Raw genomic sequence first — 20,205 nt, forward strand, 5'->3', positions numbered from 1 at the left:
CCAAAATATCAAGATAGAGTTTTTAGTGGTGATATAGTTTAATAACTTCCCAGAAGGTTATTATTGGCAGTGGAATTATTTATTCTACTTTAGGTGGGTCATATCCCATTTGAACAAGTATTATTTCATATTATTTCAAGAAGAGTTGCTTGAACTCTTTGTCCATAATAAGCATTTGGAAAATAAAGGAGCATGTCTGCCTTCTTAGTAATGAAAAGTTAGGCAAAATATTAAAGAATGGGCTTACAACATTTGTTCAGTAAATATTTATTGAATGACATATTAGGCAATATGTTAGGGATTGGAAATACAGCAGGAAAAAGACCTGGACAGCGAATACAAACTGAGTGCTTATTATGTGTATTATACAGTAGAAAATAGTATTATAATCTTCATTGTATAGACAAGGAAATATCCACAGATTGGTTTCATAACAGGCACACAGGCACACCCTAATAAATGACACCCAGGATCTGAACCCAGCAAAGATAGTCTTAGTATCGGTGTTAGAATTTTGGCAAAATGGAGCCTTATGAAAGAAAACTCCTAAGACACTGAGAGCAGCAGATAAAATGAACTCCCAGCTCCAAATTGACTTGCTTCCAGATTGGCCGTCAGCACATGCATATTCTTTCCCTTCTTTGGGTGTGAATCTGGATCCAAAAGGCTGAAACCCCCAGAAGTCAGAGGTTGGTCTTTTTCCCCCTTCCTCTAACAACCCATGTTGGTGCTAGTCAGTAAAGAAAATCATGAAATATCACACACTGGAAATTCTTCTATAGGACTACATCTTCTGGAAAGAAAGAGCTAAATGATGAGTTCCGGTTATAGCACAGCAGAAATGAATCCGACTAGGAACCATGAGGTTGCAGGTTCAATCCCTGGCCTCGCTCAGTGGGTTAAGGATCCGGTGTTGCTGTGAGCTATGACGTAGGTCACAGATGTGGCTCGGATCCTAAGTTGCTGTGGCTCTGGCATAGGCTGGCAGCTACAGCTCTGATTTCGACCCCTAGCCTGGGAACCTCCATATGCCATGATTGTGGCCCGAAAAAGACAAAAAAAAAAAAAAAGAAAGAAAGAAAAGAAAAAAGAAAGAGATAAAAAAGGCAACTTTCATCACACTGAACTAAAGTTTTGCTCAAAAGAAAAGATGGACTTTTTCAAAAGAACTAAAAATACATTCACATCTTCCAGGTACAGCTTGATAGCTCCCAAAAGAATAGTTAGTCTTAGTCAATAAGATAATAACATTTATGAACAAATACTATATTCTGAGCACTAAGCATCATGAGAATCTGAGATAAGACCAAAGAATTAAAGAAATAATTTTACGCTTTTGCTCATATTATAATCCAAAATAGGATGGATTAGTATTAAACATTTCTTAGAGGACATTAGGTTTGGGCTAGTTTTTGAGGGAAAGAAAACCACTTAGTGAAGAGTACTGAAGGAGGAAATAAGGGTAATAACTCTGTGACATCGCTAGTAGCATCCTAATTTTACAGATAGGGCAGTAAACCTCAGAAAAGCTAGATAATTTGCCCAATATCACACAGAAAATCAATAGAGAAAGCCCAAATTCAAACCCAGATCTGTCAGTCTACTCAGAATATTTTCTTTCCACCTTTTCTAATTGTAGAAGACAGACCTGAGGACAATTAAATTATATTGGTGGGCTGGAAAGATATTTGCTTAACTAGAAGAAAAAAATCAGTACTGAGGTAAAACAAATAAAGTTCATGGAATAAAGATGGTCATAAGTTGGTAGAGGGCCTTGAATAGACAGGGTTGTCTATTAGTAGGGAATAGGGACCCAAGTCATTTAAGAACAGAAACGTGATGTGAAAAAAGAGTGGAATTTAAGGACAACTGCTCTTGCAGAGATGTATAAAATGTGGGAAGAGACTAGAAGAAGATGTGTAGGCCTTCAGTACTAACTACATTAGTGGTTAGAGATGTAGAAAGAAGACTTAAGACACATTTCCATTTTTTAAAAAAATCAGTACTGGTATGAAGCTTATAGAAAGTATAGTTAAAAGTGTTATTGAGGAGTAAATGGGATAATTATTTTAAAACATGTGGCAAATAATTATTCAATAAAAGTCGTTTCCTCTTTCTGGAAAAAAAAAAAAAGGAGGGGGGATCCTAAATTTTCAGGCCTGAAGAAGAGTAGTAACATTTATAGAAAAATGTGTAAAGAATGTCTTGGGCAGTAAGAAATATGATTGATTCTTTACCAACGTGTTACATTTCAAGGTCTATGGTAATAGCCAGTAAGAGATCTGTGCTACTTGAGGTATAGTCTGTGTACAGTGCTGGTCCACAGCAGAGTAAATACCCAATTTAGAGGTAAATGTTTATAAGGTTTTAATCCAACATCACAGAGTAATTTATACATGTTGGATCTAATAAAAACTTGAGGCTTATATGTTGATTTTTAATTTTTAATTTTTCTAGTAATTAATTTTTATTGTATTTTACAAATGTATCATTGCATGACAGATAGGAAATTGACAAAATTATAAAACTAGTTTTTCACCACAGATTATTTGGGAAACACAGCTATAGATCATAAAAATTATGGAAGAAGAGTCAGGATGAGAAGAGGAGGTTATGGTGCAGCTCAAGTGTTACTTACTACCTTGACTACCTTCCCCCACCTAAAACAGATTTAGGCCATCCTTCTCCTATGCTCACTGCCTTGGGCACTATAAGAAAGTCAGAGGTGAATACGACACAGATCTTACCCTCATGGAGTTTTCAGAATATAGACCAATACAATAAATATCATGATACAAGTCAGAGAGTGATAAATGCCATAAAAGGGAGCAAATAGGAGTTCCCTTATGATGCAGCAGGTTAAGGATCTGGTGTTGTCACTATAGCAGCTCGGGTCACTACTGTGGCATGGGTTCAATCCCTGGCCCAGGAACTTCTACATGCCATGGGTGTGTCCAAGAAAAAAAGAGAGAGAGCAAATACCATATAGTTAAATTATACCACATAGCGTCGATTCTAAAATACATTCAAGTTTCTTTCCCAATCAATGTGTATTTAGTGTGTATTTCCTTCTTACTCCCAAGCTATTTTTAAATCTGTTATTTTACAATTGATATCGTATTAGAAGAAATATATATTTTGAAAACTTTATATGCAGCACATGTGTAAAACCTTGTATATATGTTAACTGTAGCAACTGTTTATTTGCATGTCTCTCTCCCAGCCTGAAGCTCCTTCAGGGCAGGAAATGCTACTTTAAATTTTGTATCGCCTGTGCCTGTGATAGCACCTGACATATGGTAGATATTCAGTAAAGGTGTACTAAAAAGAAAAGTATAGGCTAAGACTGAGTGTTGGCATTGACATCTATAGTAGAAAAAAGGCAAGAATAAATTTATTGGGTTGTTATATTTATACATCAAAAATTTACTATAAAGATATTTTTACTGGCATAGAAATGGCTTTGGCATTGTTTTAATACAAAAATGCAAATAGAATTGATTATGATTTGTAATTTTAATTTTTAAAATATTCTCACCAAAGCTCCCAGCTTGGAAAAGTAGATCATTGCCAAAATCTTCTTTAAGTGTGATTTCTTCTGGTTTGCTTTGGTTCTGAGTAAAGTGTTCTGAAATATCAATAGCACTATGGAGAAAGATAAGATTGAGGAAAATATGTGAACAGAACACAATGATTTTGCATTATACAGCAAAACAAACACCCTTAAAAAAAGGTTTTAGTAAAAAATTAAAGGAGATTTTCTCAGTAGTATTACTTACAAATACTAGTTCCTTATACATGCATATGATCTCCAGGTTGTCAAATCCAATGGACAATTCTCAATCCTTATCTTACTTACCGTAACCAACGGCATTTGAAAATACATGTCCACTGGCTTCCTCATGGAACACGTTCTCCTCTTGGCTTCTGCAGCACCACTATCTCTTGATTTTTTTCCTCATCTCCCAGACTATCAACTATGAGGAATGACTCATCATTCAGACCTCCAATCTCTCTCTTTTTAAAAATCTACGCTCACTCCCTCAGGAATCTCTTATGTCTCAGGCCAACGTTCCATCTATACACTAATAATTCTCAAATTTATATATCCCATCCAAACACCTTTCCTGAATTTCAGACTCAGATATTCAACTACTTACCTACTCCCCTTGGATGTGTACGTCATCTCAAAACTTATGTCCAAAACCTAATTTATTTCCTTTACCATGCCCCTTTTAAACATGCCATTCTCTAGTTATACTAATCTCATTAAGCGGTAACTCCATTCTCGTGCCAAAAATCATAGTCAACCTTCACTCCTTTCTTTCTCTTAAAGCCATATTCAATCCTTAGCAAATTCTGTCAGCTCTACCTTCAAATCTATATCCATAATTTGACTGTTACCACACTGATAAAATGAAGATTAAGAGTTGATCACACCCCCATGCTGTACAGTGGGAAAAAATAAATAAATAAAAATAAAAAAAAGAATTGACCACAGACACTGTCATCTCTCACCTAGACTTTATTGTAATAATCTTCTCACAGACTCTCTGCTTCTGCCCTTTCCCCATTTTAGTAAGTAGCAAGAGGAAGCATGTTGAATTCAAGTCAGATCCAGTCACTTTCCTATTCAAAACTCTCCTATGTTCCCTGAGTAAAAGTCCTTATTTCATTTTTTTTCTTTTTTACAGCTGCACCTGTGGCATATGGAAGTTCTCAGCCTAGGGGATGAATTGGAGCTGCAGCTGCTGGCCTACACTATAGCCATGGCCCATGCCACAACCAATGCAACACTGCTCCGAGCCACATCTGCAATCTAAGCTGCAGCTTGCAGCAATGCCTGGATCTTTAACCCACTGAGGGAGGCCAGGGATTGAACCCACATCCTCATGAAGACTATGTTGGGTTCTTAACCCATTGACCCACAACGGGAACTCCAGAAGTCCTTATTATAACTATGACCCCTTCTATCATCTGTAGCCCCAGCTACTTCTCTGACTTCATCTCCTACCACTGGGCCTTTCATTTACTCCACTCCAGTCTCACTTGCCTCATTGCTATTCCTTGAATGTGTCCAATATGCTTTGCCTTAGTGCCTTTCCATTTGCTCTACCTGGAAATTCTTCCTCACATTACTGAATGCTTCGTTCCTTCACCTCCTTCAGGTTCATGTTTGGACCTTATTAGAAAAGCCTTTCCTGACCTTTCTATTATTTTCTATTTCTCTTCTTAACGAGTATCGTCTCCTGGCATATTGCATATTCACTTGTTTATTTGTTTATTATTTGTCTCCCCCAACTAAAATGTAAGATTCATGAGGCCAGGAGCTATGTTTTTCATTGCTATCTCCTCAGTGCCTAGCATGTGGAAGGCATCCAAGAAATACTCAATGAATGAATATACTGTTAATATTGCAAACCACTTTCAGCAAACATGATGATACATTTTCGGTGTTGTACTTCGAAATTTCACACTAAGTTTAAGTCTTTGTCAACTGCATGTGTACTTCAGTTGTACTACAGTCTCTGCATTCATGAAATCTGAAGATTAAAAACAATAACTATCAGGAAAATCAAATAGAGGGAAAATAAATAATTTACTTCACATTCTGGGTGTCAAAATCATGAAATTCTTCTGGCAATGTGATAGCAGTGTAAGTTGCTTCAAAACTCTCTTTTGGAAGGTCAACCAGTCCTGAAAAGAAGGAAAAACCACATTTAATAAGCCATGATGCTATATATAATAAACTCCCAATGAAATCCCTACTTTCCCTCACTAGACTATTACTTTGTCTCCTAACTGGTTTCCCTGTATCCACTCCTGCCCCTCTTCAGTCCATTCTCTATAAAAAAGCCAGAGTGATATCATAAATATACAATTGGATCAGAAGACCCCATACTTAAAGAGACTCAGTGACTTCACTAGCACATTTAAATAAAATCCAAATTTCTAATCAGGGCCCTGCACCCCTACAAAATCTACTGGCATCATCTAATGATACTTTCCCTCACTCACTATACTCCAACCATACTGGCCTTTTTGCCCTCTGAATGAGTCAATCACTTTGCCACCTCAAGGCAGTTCCCTCTCCCCAGAATGCTATTCCCTGAGGACATCTTACATGGCTGCTTCTCATTCTTCAGGTCTGAGTTTAAATTCTATCCTCTCAGAAAGGTTTTTCCTGACTAGCCTCACTTAAATACATTTCTGCTATTTTCTGTTGTAGTACTCTTTTCCTATTCCTTCATAATATAATCTATAAGTACTATAATAATTCTTTAAAAAACCCTTTTAATTATCTGATTTCCTTACCAGACCAGAAGGGATTTTATTTTTGTTTGTCCTTGTATCCCAGAGCCCAACATAATGTTTCACACAAAATATGGGATCAATAAATATATACAGAATATATAAATGAGATAATGAACAAATTTACTTCTTTGAACCAAATTTGATGTGATTATAAATCTACAGAGAGATGCTACAAACATTTTAAACGAAGAAAAAAACCTTGTCAATCTTGATTCAACAATACTAATTGAAGGAACAGTATGTGCAAGAAATGAGACAAGTACTATAAGAGATTCAGAAAATAAATACAACAAAGATTTGCCTTCAAGGGAGCTTGCAGTCTAGTGTGGGAGGCAAGATAAACATAACACAGGTGGAAAATGATGAATGTCTTAAAATTAAAATTAAATTAATATTTGAAGGCATTCATTTATGACACGTAAATCTCTAGCACTTTGGAATGCTGAGATTTTCTATAGTATTTCATAAATAGAATGCTACTTAGAGTCCTGAGAATTCTGAAAACAATGACAATTATTGATATCTAGGTGCTGTCAATCACACTATTTCTAATATATCTCATAAAGGCAAAAACAGATAAGACAAACTAAGTGACCCATTAAACCTGAATATCAGTTTCTTACACAAACGTAGTAGCTGTAAGTATATTTCTTATCAAATTTTTGAAGGCATAACCTCTTCCTGCCAACACAGGAAAAGAGCAAGGAAAATAATATACTTTGTTCGTTAGCCGTGGAAACTTAGATTCAGTCAAAAGGAAGTTTACATTCACTACATTTACCCTAGAATTACAGAGTGCTGCCAATTAAAAGAGCCCACACAAAATAAAAATGCAGAAGGGAAAAAAGAGCAGTGAGACAAGTCAATATTGCACATATACCTGGGCGAAATGTCATCTTCATTTTAAGCAATGCTTCACTGCAATCTGCCAAAAGATATTTTGCCTTCCTATTATAGATTCGAACAACTCCCAAAAGAAGGTGTCCTGAAGTTCGAAGTGCAATTTTCACCTTTCAATAATTTTTAAAGTATTAGAATATTAAAAATTAGATCACAAACCCTGTTTTTTGAGAATTACAAAATCATAAGAATTTATTCTCTTTATGAAGCAGACATTTTGTATTCTTACTTAAGTGAATCAGTTAACTTTTACCTCACTTTGTAAAATGATTAACTTTTTTATTCAGTGAAGATAATCTAATGTGGCATTTAAGTGAAGTATGATATTACTGGTTTTATGGGAAGAAATACAAACTTTACAGTCAGACAGACTTGGGGTGAAGCCTTGGCTCAGTTGCTAAGGCTGAGTCACTTAACTGTCCTGAATTTCAATTAAATAATGGCTATAATTTATTATACACTTATTTAGTGCCAGGCACTGTCCTAAGAGCTTTTCGTTAATTAATTTATTTATTTTTGACAACAATCTGTATTTACCGAAGAAAAAATTGAGACTCAGACACAATAAGCAGCATGCCCAAAGTGACAAAACTATTAAGTGATGAAGAGGATTTAAATTTAGATTTTACCAACTCAGAAATTCATGCTCTTAATTACCACACTTCACTGAGGCTAAAAGAAGCCTCTCTTGGGATCATTGTGAAGATTTAGCAAACTAATGAACATAAAAGTCTAGCCTAGTGCCTGACAAGTAAGTTTTCAATTATAATTCGTCCTTCTCTCAAGAAGAAAAACTCTTAGCCCATAAAAATATTAAAATAATTCTTTAATGCAAATTCTAATAGCTTGTTACAGTGTCTTATAATAAACAGAGTACTTTATGAAGTGTTTTCATATATATTTTGATTTATACTAAATCCTCTTTTCTTTCTACTCTCCCTATTCAGTCACTCACTATTTTTCTAAGAAACACTCATTTGGTACCTACTACATACACAATATTTTGTTGGGAATAAGGAACAATCACAAAATATGTATAAGATATGGCCTCTACCCTTCAGGATTCAATCTCTTCATAAACATATAAAACAGTTAATTACCAACAGAAACAAATATATGTTTATGTTCAGACAATAAAATGATTTAGGAATTAAAAGAGAGAAGACCATCTGGGATGCAAAATTTCCTTGGAAATGTATTTCATTATTTAATGTATTTTAACTCCTTTCTTCTCCATAAGTCATGGCAAATACATACTATAATTTTAATCAATAACATACCTTAGGTGAAAGAATTTTTTCAATGGTTATCTCTAGATTACACTCAAATACATGGGCCTTAGTGAGTTTCTTCTCCCAGTGAGCTGCAAGCCAGATTTTGGCCAATGGCCCTCGCTTACTCATAAGCACATGTGTGTAGAACATGCTGCCTGTATTCCTCAGTAGTTTTTAATGAACTAGAGAGAACATTAAAAGATATTTAAATTTTGATACAAAAATCTTTCAGTGCTATTTTACAGCAAGCAAAAGCATTTTTCATTAATTCTATTAAATAACAGAGTACCTTCTAATTCAATGTGTAATTCAATTCAAATTCTTTTCTGTTCTTTCTTTTTCTTTTTATGGTAGCACCTGGGGCATATGGAAGTTCCTGGGCTAGGGGTTGAATTGGAGCTGCAGCTGCAGGGCTTCACTACAGCCACAGCAACACCAGATTCGAGCCCTACCTGTGACCTACTCCACAGCTTGTGGCAACAAGATTCTTAACCCACTGAGGGAGGCCAGGGATTTAACCCACATCCTCCCAGAGACTATGTGGGATCCTTAACCCCCTGAGCCACAATGAGAACTCCCTCAAATTATTTTCTTGTAAAAAGAAACTTTTAATTTTCTTTACATTACATACATACATAATTTTCTTTTAGTTACATACAAAACTATAAACTAATGACACAGCTCTATATAAGACTGTGAACCACATCTCATTTAAATGCATTCTGATCAATGACCCCTTCTTACATTTTACATATCTTATCCTACAAAAGATTTGAGTTCTCTTAATATGACCAAATAAATAGAGGAGGAAGGCTGAAAAAAACAGGGGATGGAAATAGTGAAAAAATGATAGAATAGGAAATGTTAGACAAAACTAAGAAAAGCAAAGGTCACCACTTTTCTAAAACTTAAGAATTTGAGAAGTGTTGGGTCATTGATTTATATCCAGGTATTGAATTTCTTTGTTCTCTGTAAGATGCTATGTTCAACAACTGTTAATTTTTGGAGTTCCCGTCGTGGCTCAGTGGTTAACCAACCCAACTAGGAACCACTGTGGGTTCGATCCCTGGCCTTGCTCAGTGGGTTAACGATCCCTCTTTGCTGTGAGCTGTGGTGTAGGTCGCAGATGCGGCTTGGATCCCGCGTTGTTGTGGCTCCGGTGTAGGCCGGCAGCAACAGCTCCAATTAAACCCCTAGCCTGGGAACCCCCACATGCCGCGGAAGCAGCCCCAGAAAAGGCAAAAAGACCAAAAAAAAAAAAAAGTTAATTTTTGAAATTGAAATAGTGGAACACCAAAGAACCATAAAGTAGAAAAATCAAAGTAAGAAACTACAGGAAAAGAATCAGAAGAAAGGAAGAAAAAAAGAATCAAAGTGGAATGTTTTTAAATAAGAAGGGTAAAAGAAAACCTTCATTTAAAGACCAAAAATTTGCACATTTCTACAAATTGTACTGTCCTCAATAACACTGTGAGGCTCCACTATTGGGCAAAGGCATATATTAACACTTTCGCAGACTTCTGGAGAAGAATCAAGTTATTCCTTAGACAAAAAATATTCTTAAACTGCCACTAGAGAAGCATCTCTTTGCTTCTTATCTGATAAAAGAAAACTGAACCAAATGAATACAAAGCAAAATCAGCCACAGAATTAAAAATTTAGGTGAACTTTGATCAATACCCATTTCTGCCCTGAGAATCAAATCACTGGGCCCAAAATGTCATGAAATCTACCAAACCACATTCCTCAACGGGTCGGCGAGAGATTTAATATGTATGACCTATGCCTGCCTTGGCTCCACTTTGTTCTTTTCTAGTCTGCGCTAGACTTGGTAACTTGGAATAAATTTCAATTTATTTTTTTCCATTGCTCCCGGGTGTACGATTACTAATGTACTTTAAGAAACAAACAAACAAACAAACAAACAAAAAACAGGAGTTCCCATCGTGGCGCAGTGGTTAACGAATCCGACTAGGAACCATGAGGTTGCAGGTTCGATCCCCGCCCTTGCTCAGTGGGTTCAGGATCCGGCGTTGCCGTGAGCTGTGGTGTAGGTCGCAGACCCGGCTCGAATCCTGCGTTGCTGTGGCTCTGGCGTAGGCCGGCGGCTACAGCTCCGATTTGACCCCTAGCCTGGGAACCTCCATATGCCGCAGGAGCGGCCCAAGAAATGGCAAAAAAAAAAAAAAAAAGATTGAAAAAAAAACCCCCAGCAACCCTGTGATTTAACATTCCTGAAACCTTGATTTTCCTGAGAACAACCCCCCCCCCCCAAAAAAGCCCCACAGGTCCTGCGAGTTATTTCTAGTTTGAATTGACTTTATGCAAAGTAAAGTACGTGGAACTAGGAGCCAGGAGGTGGCCTTAATTCGTGGGAAAGGGTCCCGGGAGAGGAGGGGTGAAGGCGGTGGGCGAAAGGGGCAGAGAGTGGACGCTGAGGTGAGAAGGTGGGGGGAGAGGCACAGGGGCGCTGCTTCTGCGGACCGAGAGTGGGGGAGGGGCGAGGAACGGGAGGCGCTGGGGTGGGGTGCGGGGAGGGGAGGGAGGCTGTGAAGAGAAAAGAGCGAACGCCAAGTTCTCCCGTCACACACGACCCCTCTGAGGTGAAGGCCGGGTTCTCAGAACACCGAGGCTGAGGGGTGACAGCGAACGTCCGTTTCCTCTCCTCAGGCGAGGTCCCTCAGGGCTCGCGCCGGTGAGGAGCCCAGGGGGGCAGGTGTGGTGATGAGGGTGGCCCCCGTGACTCAGCCCGCCTCCAGCCCCCAAGTCCCGCCAGGCGCCCTACTTCCAGCGCGGGTTCTGAGGCGAGGTGCGCCGGAGCACGGGATGGAGGAGTCGCCGGGTAAGCACCTACGATCCTAGACGCCTTGCTCCCCTGAAGTGCTAGGCGTCAGGCAGTGCGCTGCCGGACGGTGGGCGGGGCGGAGCAATGGGCTGCGGCTGGGGCGGGGCGGGAGGAGGGGCATCTGGGAAGGGGCGTGTCTAGGGGCGGGGCAGCGGGCAGGGCGGTGAGCTGGGGCTGAGGCGGGGCAGAGAGCAGGCTGAGGGGGCGGAGCAGCAGGAGTGGGTGGGGCAAAGGGCGGGGCTTGCTCGTGGAGCTCACCTGCTCAGGGACCAAGTCCTTACAGGACAATTGTGAAAGGTGGTAATGTCTCATCCCTCTGCCTAGTCTCTGAACATCACTAGAATGGAGTCTCATCTCTTCCACTTATGAGTGAGGGGTCCCTGGAGAGATCATTTGATCTCTTTAACCTCAGTTTTTCTCATCTGTAGAACGGAAATGATGATAATAAAAGTGCACTTTGTCAGGGTATTGTAAGAAATAAGTGAGATGAAGCATGTAAAGAACCTACCAGTAATAAACGCTCAATAAATATTAACTACCATTACTGCTGTTGTTATTAAAAAGATCATTCAGGAGTTCCCGTCGTGGCTCAGTGGTTAACGAATCCGACTACGAACCATGAGGTTGCGGGTTCGATCCCCGCCCTTGCTCAGTGGGTTCAGGATCCGGCGTTGCCGTTAGCTGTGGTGTAGGATCCCGTGTTGCTGTGGCTCTGGCCTGGGCCAGTGGCTACAGCTCCGATTGGACCCCTAGCCTGGGAACCTCCATATGCCGTGGGAGTGGCCCAAGAAATAGCAAAAAAAAGACAAAAAAAAAAAGATCATTCACATTGACCTACAATTTAGGGAAAGCAAACACTTTCCTGCCTGGAATATCACAGCTTTCAATAACTAAAGCCAATTGCTACACATAAGAAAAATCATACAAGAGCAGAAGGATATCAAGGATGGTTTCCTCCTTGAACTTCACGGTAAATACTGATGAACCGTGGAAGGACAATGGTATCCAATACACAGATTATTGGTAGGTCTGCAGGCTTCTTGGTGAAGGCTTGTCTCACTCTTTAATCAAACCCACAAGGCAGTTATTAATTTTTTCCCTTTCGTGATGAGGAAATGGCCTGGAGAGGAGAAGCAAGCTGTCCAGGTTCACATAGTTGGGGATGTTAGAGAAGAATTCAACTCAGATTTAGCTCCCTTTTTCCCACCTGGGAATGGTATCACAGTGACCACTCAAGCAGACATCTGGGAGCCCTTTGATGCCAACCTCACTTTTACCTTAGGATCAATCAACCACTCCAACTTCAAATAGAACCTTGAACTATTCACTTCTCTACCCACTCCACCCTAGTCTAAGCCACCTCCCACCTGGAAAAGCTCCAATAGTCTCCTCAGCAATCTCTCTCATGCCACGTGCTTCCCTGAAGCCCAATATCCACACAGAAGCCAGAGAAGGCACACTTAAAGCCCTTTTAAAGCCCTTTAAGTCTTCCTGTTGCTCTTAGAATAAAACCAAGCTGGCTGCTAACAAATACAAGTCCTGCATAGTCTCCCCCTACTTATCATTCTAGCTTCATATCATATGGATTTATCCTGACCACAATGAACCTTCATGCAAGCAAGGGCCCCTCCAAGGCAGTGGGAGAAACAGAGCAATGTGTTTGCTTGGGTATATGTTTTTGTAAACATCGCAGAAGTAATATATTTATCTGTAGTCTTTTAAGATTGATGTCTCTTTCAGCTCCAGTTCTGTCATACTATGTGTGGCAACAGAGTACAAGAAGGTTGCAACCAAGGGAGAGTTGAGTGAGGTGTATATTTAATTTAGGTTCAGAGGTGTTATGGATTAAATGTTTGTTCCCCCCCCATTCATATGTTGAAATCCTAACCCCCAGTGTGGTGGAATTGGGAGATGGGTTCTTTGGGAGGTAATTAGGTCATGAGGGCTCCACCATTATAAGAATATGGGATTAGTGCCCTTATAAAAGAGATCCTAGGAATTCCCGTCGTGGCTCAGTGGATTAAGAGCCTTACATAGTGTCAGTGAGGATGTGGGTTCAATCCCTGGCCTCCCTCAGTGGGTTAAGGATCTGGCCTTGCTGCAAGCAGCAGGCATAGGTCACATATGTGGCTTGGATCTGGCATTGCTGTGGCTGTGGTGGAGGCTGCCAGCTGCAGGCATAGGTCACATATGTGGCTTGGATCTGGCATTGCTGTGGCTGTGGTGGAGGCTGCCAGCTGCAGCTCCAATTTGACCCCTGGCCCAGGAACATCCATATGCCCCAGATGCAGCTATAAAAAGGGAAAAAGAGAGAGAGAGAGACTCTAGAGAGCTCCTTCAACCTTTCTGCCATGTCAGGACACAGCGGGAAGACAGCTGTCTGTGAATCAGGAAGTAGGTTCTCAGCAGACACCAGATCTGCTGGCAACTTGATCTTGGACTTTCCAGCCTCTAGGACTGTGAGAAACAAATGTTTGTTGTTTAGCCACCCCGTCTCTGGTAGTTTGTTATAGCAGCCCGAAAAGACTAAGACAAGAAGGACCCATTTACATGGTTCAGAGTCTCTTTCATCTATAGTTATGTCATTGCTGTCCATCTCGGAGTAGCAATGGCCTCCAGGAATACTCCCTATTGTCTTCTGTGCTGACTCATCCTGCGCTGGGACAGGAAGGTTCAGGGTCACAGTTAGATTAGCTCCCAGCATCAGGGGTAGGTATAAAATGGGTGAGAAACAAATTTGAAACATAGAGTTCCAGAGCTGGTTTACCAAAAATTCTCCCTATCATCAGACGTATGATACTATGTGCAGAGGATTTGGTTCCCAGGAAAGCCTAGTTAAAAGTAGAACTATATTTGGCAGCGCAGCCTATACAATTATAAATGTAATGCACATTTTTCTTCCTTTCTGATAGGGATTGCACAAACTAAAAGATACCGGAGTCCTATCTTTGTAGGGACGTGGCAAACTATAAACAGCTAGTAGGGCCATGAAGGAATTTGAGTGTTTTATGATCTCATTGTGTTGGTCATGTCTTACTTGGCATTTCTTCCGTAGCGATGAAATGGCCTATAGATCATAACAAATGTAGTATGGTGGGCTCTCCATATCCACAGGTTCTGCAGCAGGGGATTCAACCAATCTCCGCAAAAGTATTTGAAAAAAAATTCACAAGTTTCCAAACGGCAAAGCTTAAATTTGCCACATGCTGGCAACCATTTAGAAAGCCTTGCATTGTATCTACAACTATTTACACAGTGTAATACTAAGCATTATAAGTATTCTATAAAGTTTAAAGTAAGAGTGTGTGTAGCTCATGCAAATACTGCATTGTTTTGCATAAGAGACTTGAGCATCTGTGGATTTTGGTATCTTCTGGGGACTAATTGCCCTGCAGATACCAAGAGACAATTGTAACTCATTAAGAGGAATAGATACATTTCAAATCAAAGCAATGAAGACTTGTGGATTTTTTGATAATCTAATTAAGAGGAGTGAATTATAGGAGTTCACATTGTGGCATAGTAGTTAAAGAATCTGACTAGGAACCACGAGGTTGCGGGTTCAATCCCTGGCCTTACTCAGTGGGTTAAAGATCCGGCGTTGCTGTGATCTGTGGTGTAGGTCGCAGACACGGCCCGGATCCCGAGTTGCTGTGGCTGTGGGGTAGGCCAGCGGCTACGGCTCCAATTAGACCCTGAGCCTGGTAACCTCCATATGCCGAGGGAGCGGCTCGAGAAAAGGTAAAAAGGCAAAAAGGCAAAAAGGCAAAGAGGCAAAAAAAAAAAAAAAAAAAAAAGGAGGAGTGAATTATATAAATACATTGGGGACAGATCCAAATTTCTCACTTATTTGACATGAAACACTCACATGGATGAAGATAACGCAGAATTCGTATTATGCTACCACATGTGGATGATAACAATAAAACTAGTTAAGGTGCTGTCAACTCAAATGGTATTTAAACTTAGTCACTGTATCAGAAGACTTATAGCTCATGTATAAAAGAAATTCAGGGGCTTTCTCAAATTTGGCAACAATCCTAAGAATTTACATGGCATTAAACTTTAAAACTATTTTTAAATTTAAAAAAATTTTATTTTTTTTATTAAAAAAAATATATATTTTTTGTCTTTTGTCTTTTTAGGGCAGCACCTGTGACATATAGAGGTTCCCAGGCTAGGGGTCTAATCAGAGCTACAGCTGCCTGCCTACGCCACAGCCACATCAACACCAGATCCGAGCCGTGTCTGTGACCTACATCACAGCTCGAGGTAACGCTGGATCCTTAACTCACTGAGCTAGGCCAGGAATCGAACCTGCAACCTCATGGTTCCTAGTCGGATTCATTTCCGCTGAGCCACGATGGGAGCTCATAAATTTTTTAAAGATTTTTATTTTTTGGAGTTCCCATTGTGGCGCAGCGGAAACAAATCAGACTAAGAACCATAAGGTTGTAGGTTTGATCCCTGGCCTTGCTCAGTGGGTCAAGGATCTGGTGTTGCTGTGGTTCTGTTGTAGGCTGGTAGCAACAGCTCCGATTAGACCCCTAGCTTGGGAACCTCCGTATGCTGCGGGTGCAGCCCTAAAGAGACAAAAAAAAAATATATATATATATATATTTTTTCCATTATGGTTGGTTTACAGTGTTCTGTTAATTTCTTCCATACAGCAAAGTGACCCAGTCATGCATATATATACATTCTTTTTCTCACATTATCCTCTATCATGTACCATCATAAGTGACAAGATGATGCAATCTCCTGTGCTATACAGTAGGATCTCATTGCTTATCCACTCCACATAAGGTTTAAAACTTAAAATTGTTTAAACCATCCGCAAAAAGGTTAGTCAATCTTATAAAGACTGAATTATTATTTTTATATTTTTATAAAAAGACAAAAAAATTACTGTCCTATGACTATAAGGTCAAAGAATATACAGCAAAAAGTGTAGAGAAAAATTATTATAGAGCCATATCATGTAGCTCATTCATAAAAATATTATGTTTCCAGATTTTGATTTTCGTCAGCTTTAAAATTTTACAATTTGTTATTTCTTCTGTCATTCTAAAAAAATTCCCTTTCTAATCTAGTTCTGTCTTTATAGCTTTGCATTCTTTTTATTTAAGAAAAGAATCCCCTAAATTTTGTAAGCTTCAGGCCCCACAAAATCTGGCCCTAGCCCTTGCTCACTGTGCTCCAGCTATACTGGACTGTCTCTACGCCCAGTTGCTTAGGAAAGTGCCTAGCACATAGTAGTACCAGAAAACTATTTATAAATGAAGGAAGAAAGGAAGGAAGGAACGGGAATGAATGGCTCAAAAACTGGGATGCTAGAATATTAACTACAGGAAAACATGAATTTGGTCTGTTTTATTTGTTCCTACATTCTCACATCCAGAACAGTACCTGGCACACAGCAGGTGTACAATAGGTATTTTTCAAAATGAATCCAGACCTATTTTATTGCAGATAATGCTTCCTTCCATTGCCTCCAGTTATTCCGTTTTCAAAGCACTTTCCCAAGATCTCTCCACAGTTCTGAGAAGCATCATTTTCATCTTAGGGTTAAGATTCAGAAGAGGAGAAGTGACTTGCCCCAGGTCACTCAGTCAGTGGCAGAGCTGAAATTCAAACCTAGAGCTCCAGGGCCAGAGACGCTCGTGGTGCCGGTGCCCAGGGACACGTCCCACAGCAGGAAAGCAGAAGGAGCCAGTCCCACAGCAAAGCGGGTGGGTTCCTAGAAGCGTAACTCTGCCTGGACACGAGATGGCGCCTGTCCACAGAGTGGTTACCCTAGTCTGTGCTAGCACTAGACAAGAAATACAAAAACGTTGATTAGAAACCACAATTTGAGACACCAGTTGCATTTGCTTTCACTTGTCCTGCTTTTCCTTCATTGACCACTGCTCTTTGGGTCTCAGTTTCTTTTCTGTCAAATAGGAATAGTAACACATACTTCCTAGCCAGCCAACGTGCTATGGTGCCAGAGTCTAGCAGATGTTCAACCATGCCCTCCGCCTTCTGACAGGGCCCAAGGTAATCCCAACTTTAGGAAATCCTTTTTAGCCTTGTACATTGTCAGGAGGATGATTTGCAGCAGGAATGGGGGAGAAATTCCCTTTTGTTGATCACCTACTGGGGTAGGTGGAAAAATGGCCCCTCCATCCTAATCCCTGGAGCTTGCGAATGTATTTTTTTTAATATGGAAAGGGGGCGGGATTTGCGTATATGATTATGTTAAGGATCTTGAAATGGGAAGATTATCCCGGAATTATCAGGTGAGCCCTAAATGCAAACACGAGTATCCTCAGTAAGAAGAAGGCAAAGGGAGATTTTTACACACAGAGAGGACAAGGCAGAGGCAGCAGTGGGAGTGCTATGGCCTCGAGTCAAAAAATGCCAGCAGCCATCAGAGGCTAGATGAGGTCAGGAATAGATTCTTCCCTAGAACTTCTAAAGGGAGTGCAGCCTGGCCCCACACCTTGATTCTGGCCCTGTAAAATAGAAGCAGAACTCGGGGAGTGGGGAGGTGGTAGCGCTGCAGCAGAGGCAGGGCAGAAATCCTCCTTTTGAACTGGGTTCAAGATATGCTGGGAGGGAGTTCTCCAATGGCCTAGTGGGTTAAGGCTTCTGAGTACTCACTGCTGTGGCTCTGATTGCTGCTGGGTGGTGCAGGTTCAACCCCTGGCCCAGGAACTTCCACACACTTCCAGTGCGGCAAAAAATAATAATAATAATAATAATAATAATAAAGTTTAAAAAAAACTTTAAAAAAATTAAATCACACACACATACATACACGAGAGAGAGAGAGACAGAGAGAACCTGAAATAAATGTTGCAAATCTCATTTATAAAAGGTCAGCATTTCTTTAGAACAATTGGGGCCCGGAGTGTCTCAAGTCCTAATGACTTAGGTTTTCTCAGAGCCCTTGTATGAGTCACCTTAAATTCACCAAGATGGATGGTGGCAGCAAAATGGCTTCACTCTTGTCAAGCTCCCTATTCTCTTTTCCACACCCCTACAATTCCAGAGGGTGTTGTCTAGAGATGTCTTTGAGTTCCTTTCACACACAAGCTGTCTCACCCTGGACCCTGCCAGAGGGAGGGGGAGGGGCATGGGAACCTGGCATCTCTGTGTCCTCTCTCCCACAACACCCCTCCCGCCCCTGCTGCTGTGAGAAGAGCACCATCATTCCGTGGGTCAGAACTCTACTTAGGCAGATGATAGAGCTGAAATGTACCCATTGTGTTATTTTGGGTGACTTGGTTCCATGAAAACTCAACTCCTTCATTCATAAAATGGAGCTATAATATCACCCTTGCAGAGCCGTGGAGGGTTTGGTGCAATAAGAGCTTTACCACGTCTCATACGGTGCTGGTAGTTAGGATAGATGATTGATAATGAAAATGAATAGCTTACCTGGCATATCCACAGTCCCTATTGGATGATCGTTGTGACCATTGTACACATATTAACTGGTTTTACATGTATAACTCAGTCTCAGGAGGTAGGTATATTATTATCCCCACTGCATAGATGACAAAATTGAGGCACAGAGAGTTTAATGACTTGCCCGAGGGGACATAATTAGTAAATGGTAGAGCTGGGATTTGAACAGTGGCAGTGAGGCTCCAGCCACTATACTACCCTGAGTTTAAAAATGGCAGCGGTTGTTATTAATCATAATAGCTAAAGCTGATGTGCCCAAATATGTTGACTCACTGTGTGAACTGAAGTTTGGCACTTGCCATCAGCCTCTTAGCTGGAGTAAAATATGAGCCGCTGCAGCTACAAACCCGCCGCGCCCCCTGAGGGGAGCTCAGGACGGAGACCGGGAGGGAGGCACTGTGTGTTCTAGGAAAACTGGAGGAACAGGTCTTCAGACAGTCAAGATATTTTCAGAAGATTTTATGTGCCCAATTCTTGCATCTCGTCATACTAGAAAAGCACTAAAATCTTTCATGGGGATGTCTGCTCCTTGCGACGGGCAGTAACATTCGGGTGATGAGCAACAAACTTTTGGAAAATGGGTGTATGCATTGCAAGATGTGTGTGTGCAGCATGTACCTCCCTCTCACCTGTAACGTATCCTGATATTCCCGCTTTTCCTCCTTGGGTGGTATTTCAGCCAGGTCTGTAGTTAAGGATAAGAATGTCACAGTCCTCAGTAAATGCCGTCACCTCCAAGGGGGAGAGCCGGTGAATACTGCATGCTGGGAAAAGTCAGGATACTGGCCCCGATAGCTGATGTGCATATCAAAGGAATGATTTCAGTGAGCCCAGGCCTCTTTTGTTCCTGCTCTCTGCCCTTGGTTGCAAAAACTCCTAGATCTCCTAACTCCGCCTTCACTGCCTCGGAGTGGTTTCTCGGGGCTCCCTGAGAGGCTGTCTCCCTGGCTTAAGTCCTAATTTCATCCCAAATAAAACTTAACTCTCAACTTTCAGGTTGTGGATTTTTTTTTTTCTTTTTGGTCGACAACCGTATTTGCTCAACATTTATATGAGGTAATTTCTCTTGTATCCCCACTTTACAGAGCAGCAAAGGGGGCGGGGCAGGAAAAGTTATGCTATTCGCTGGTGTCAAGTCCCTAACTCTTAATCACTACATTATATTACCTATGTACTGATGATGACGATGAAGAAGCAGCAAAGGAAGAGGAGGAGGGTTGGAGGCTTGTCAGATATGCATGTATACAGGCCATAGTGAATCAAAGAAACTAGATGGCACTTGAAGAAGGGAGTGAGAGGGGAAGGGTACGTCGTACTGGTGGCTGCTTGAAAGCAAGTTGCCAAATACTCCAGATGTCGCCATTGACCATTGACATTCTTGTTCTCATGACCAGAACCCTAAGGGAGTTGGAGGAA

The 20,205-nt window shown here is 40.6% G+C and overlaps 1 protein-coding gene across 6 annotated transcripts in view; it reads right to left on the reverse strand.

The window, feature by feature from the left end:
* The window catches only part of RAD21L1 (RAD21 cohesin complex component like 1), a 33,513-nt gene extending 22,062 nt beyond the window's left edge, over positions 1 to 11,451 (reverse strand). For all 6 annotated transcript variants that reach the window (XR_014832335.1, XM_085003906.1, XM_085003904.1 and 3 more), the window contains exons 1-5: positions 11,275 to 11,451; positions 8,496 to 8,671; positions 7,196 to 7,325; positions 5,604 to 5,697; positions 3,539 to 3,645 (exon numbers count right to left, since the gene is read on the reverse strand). Coding sequence is in view for 5 of the 6 variants with exons in the window: in XM_085003906.1 (XP_084860032.1) it covers positions 3,539 to 3,645; positions 5,604 to 5,697; positions 7,196 to 7,325; positions 8,496 to 8,639 (475 nt within the window). In the remaining variant the exon portion in view is untranslated. The remainder of the gene's footprint in view (positions 1 to 3,538; positions 3,646 to 5,603; positions 5,698 to 7,195; positions 7,326 to 8,495; positions 8,672 to 11,274) is intronic.
* Positions 11,452 to 20,205: the final 8,754 nt, after the last annotated feature.

Source organism: Sus scrofa, chromosome 17, assembly GCF_054392235.1.
Source record: "Sus scrofa isolate SSC_HxYL_T2T_F1_AM1 chromosome 17, Sscrofa_HxYL_maternal_Yorkshire_Landrace_v2.0, whole genome shotgun sequence".
NCBI lineage: Eukaryota > Metazoa > Chordata > Mammalia > Artiodactyla > Suidae > Sus > Sus scrofa.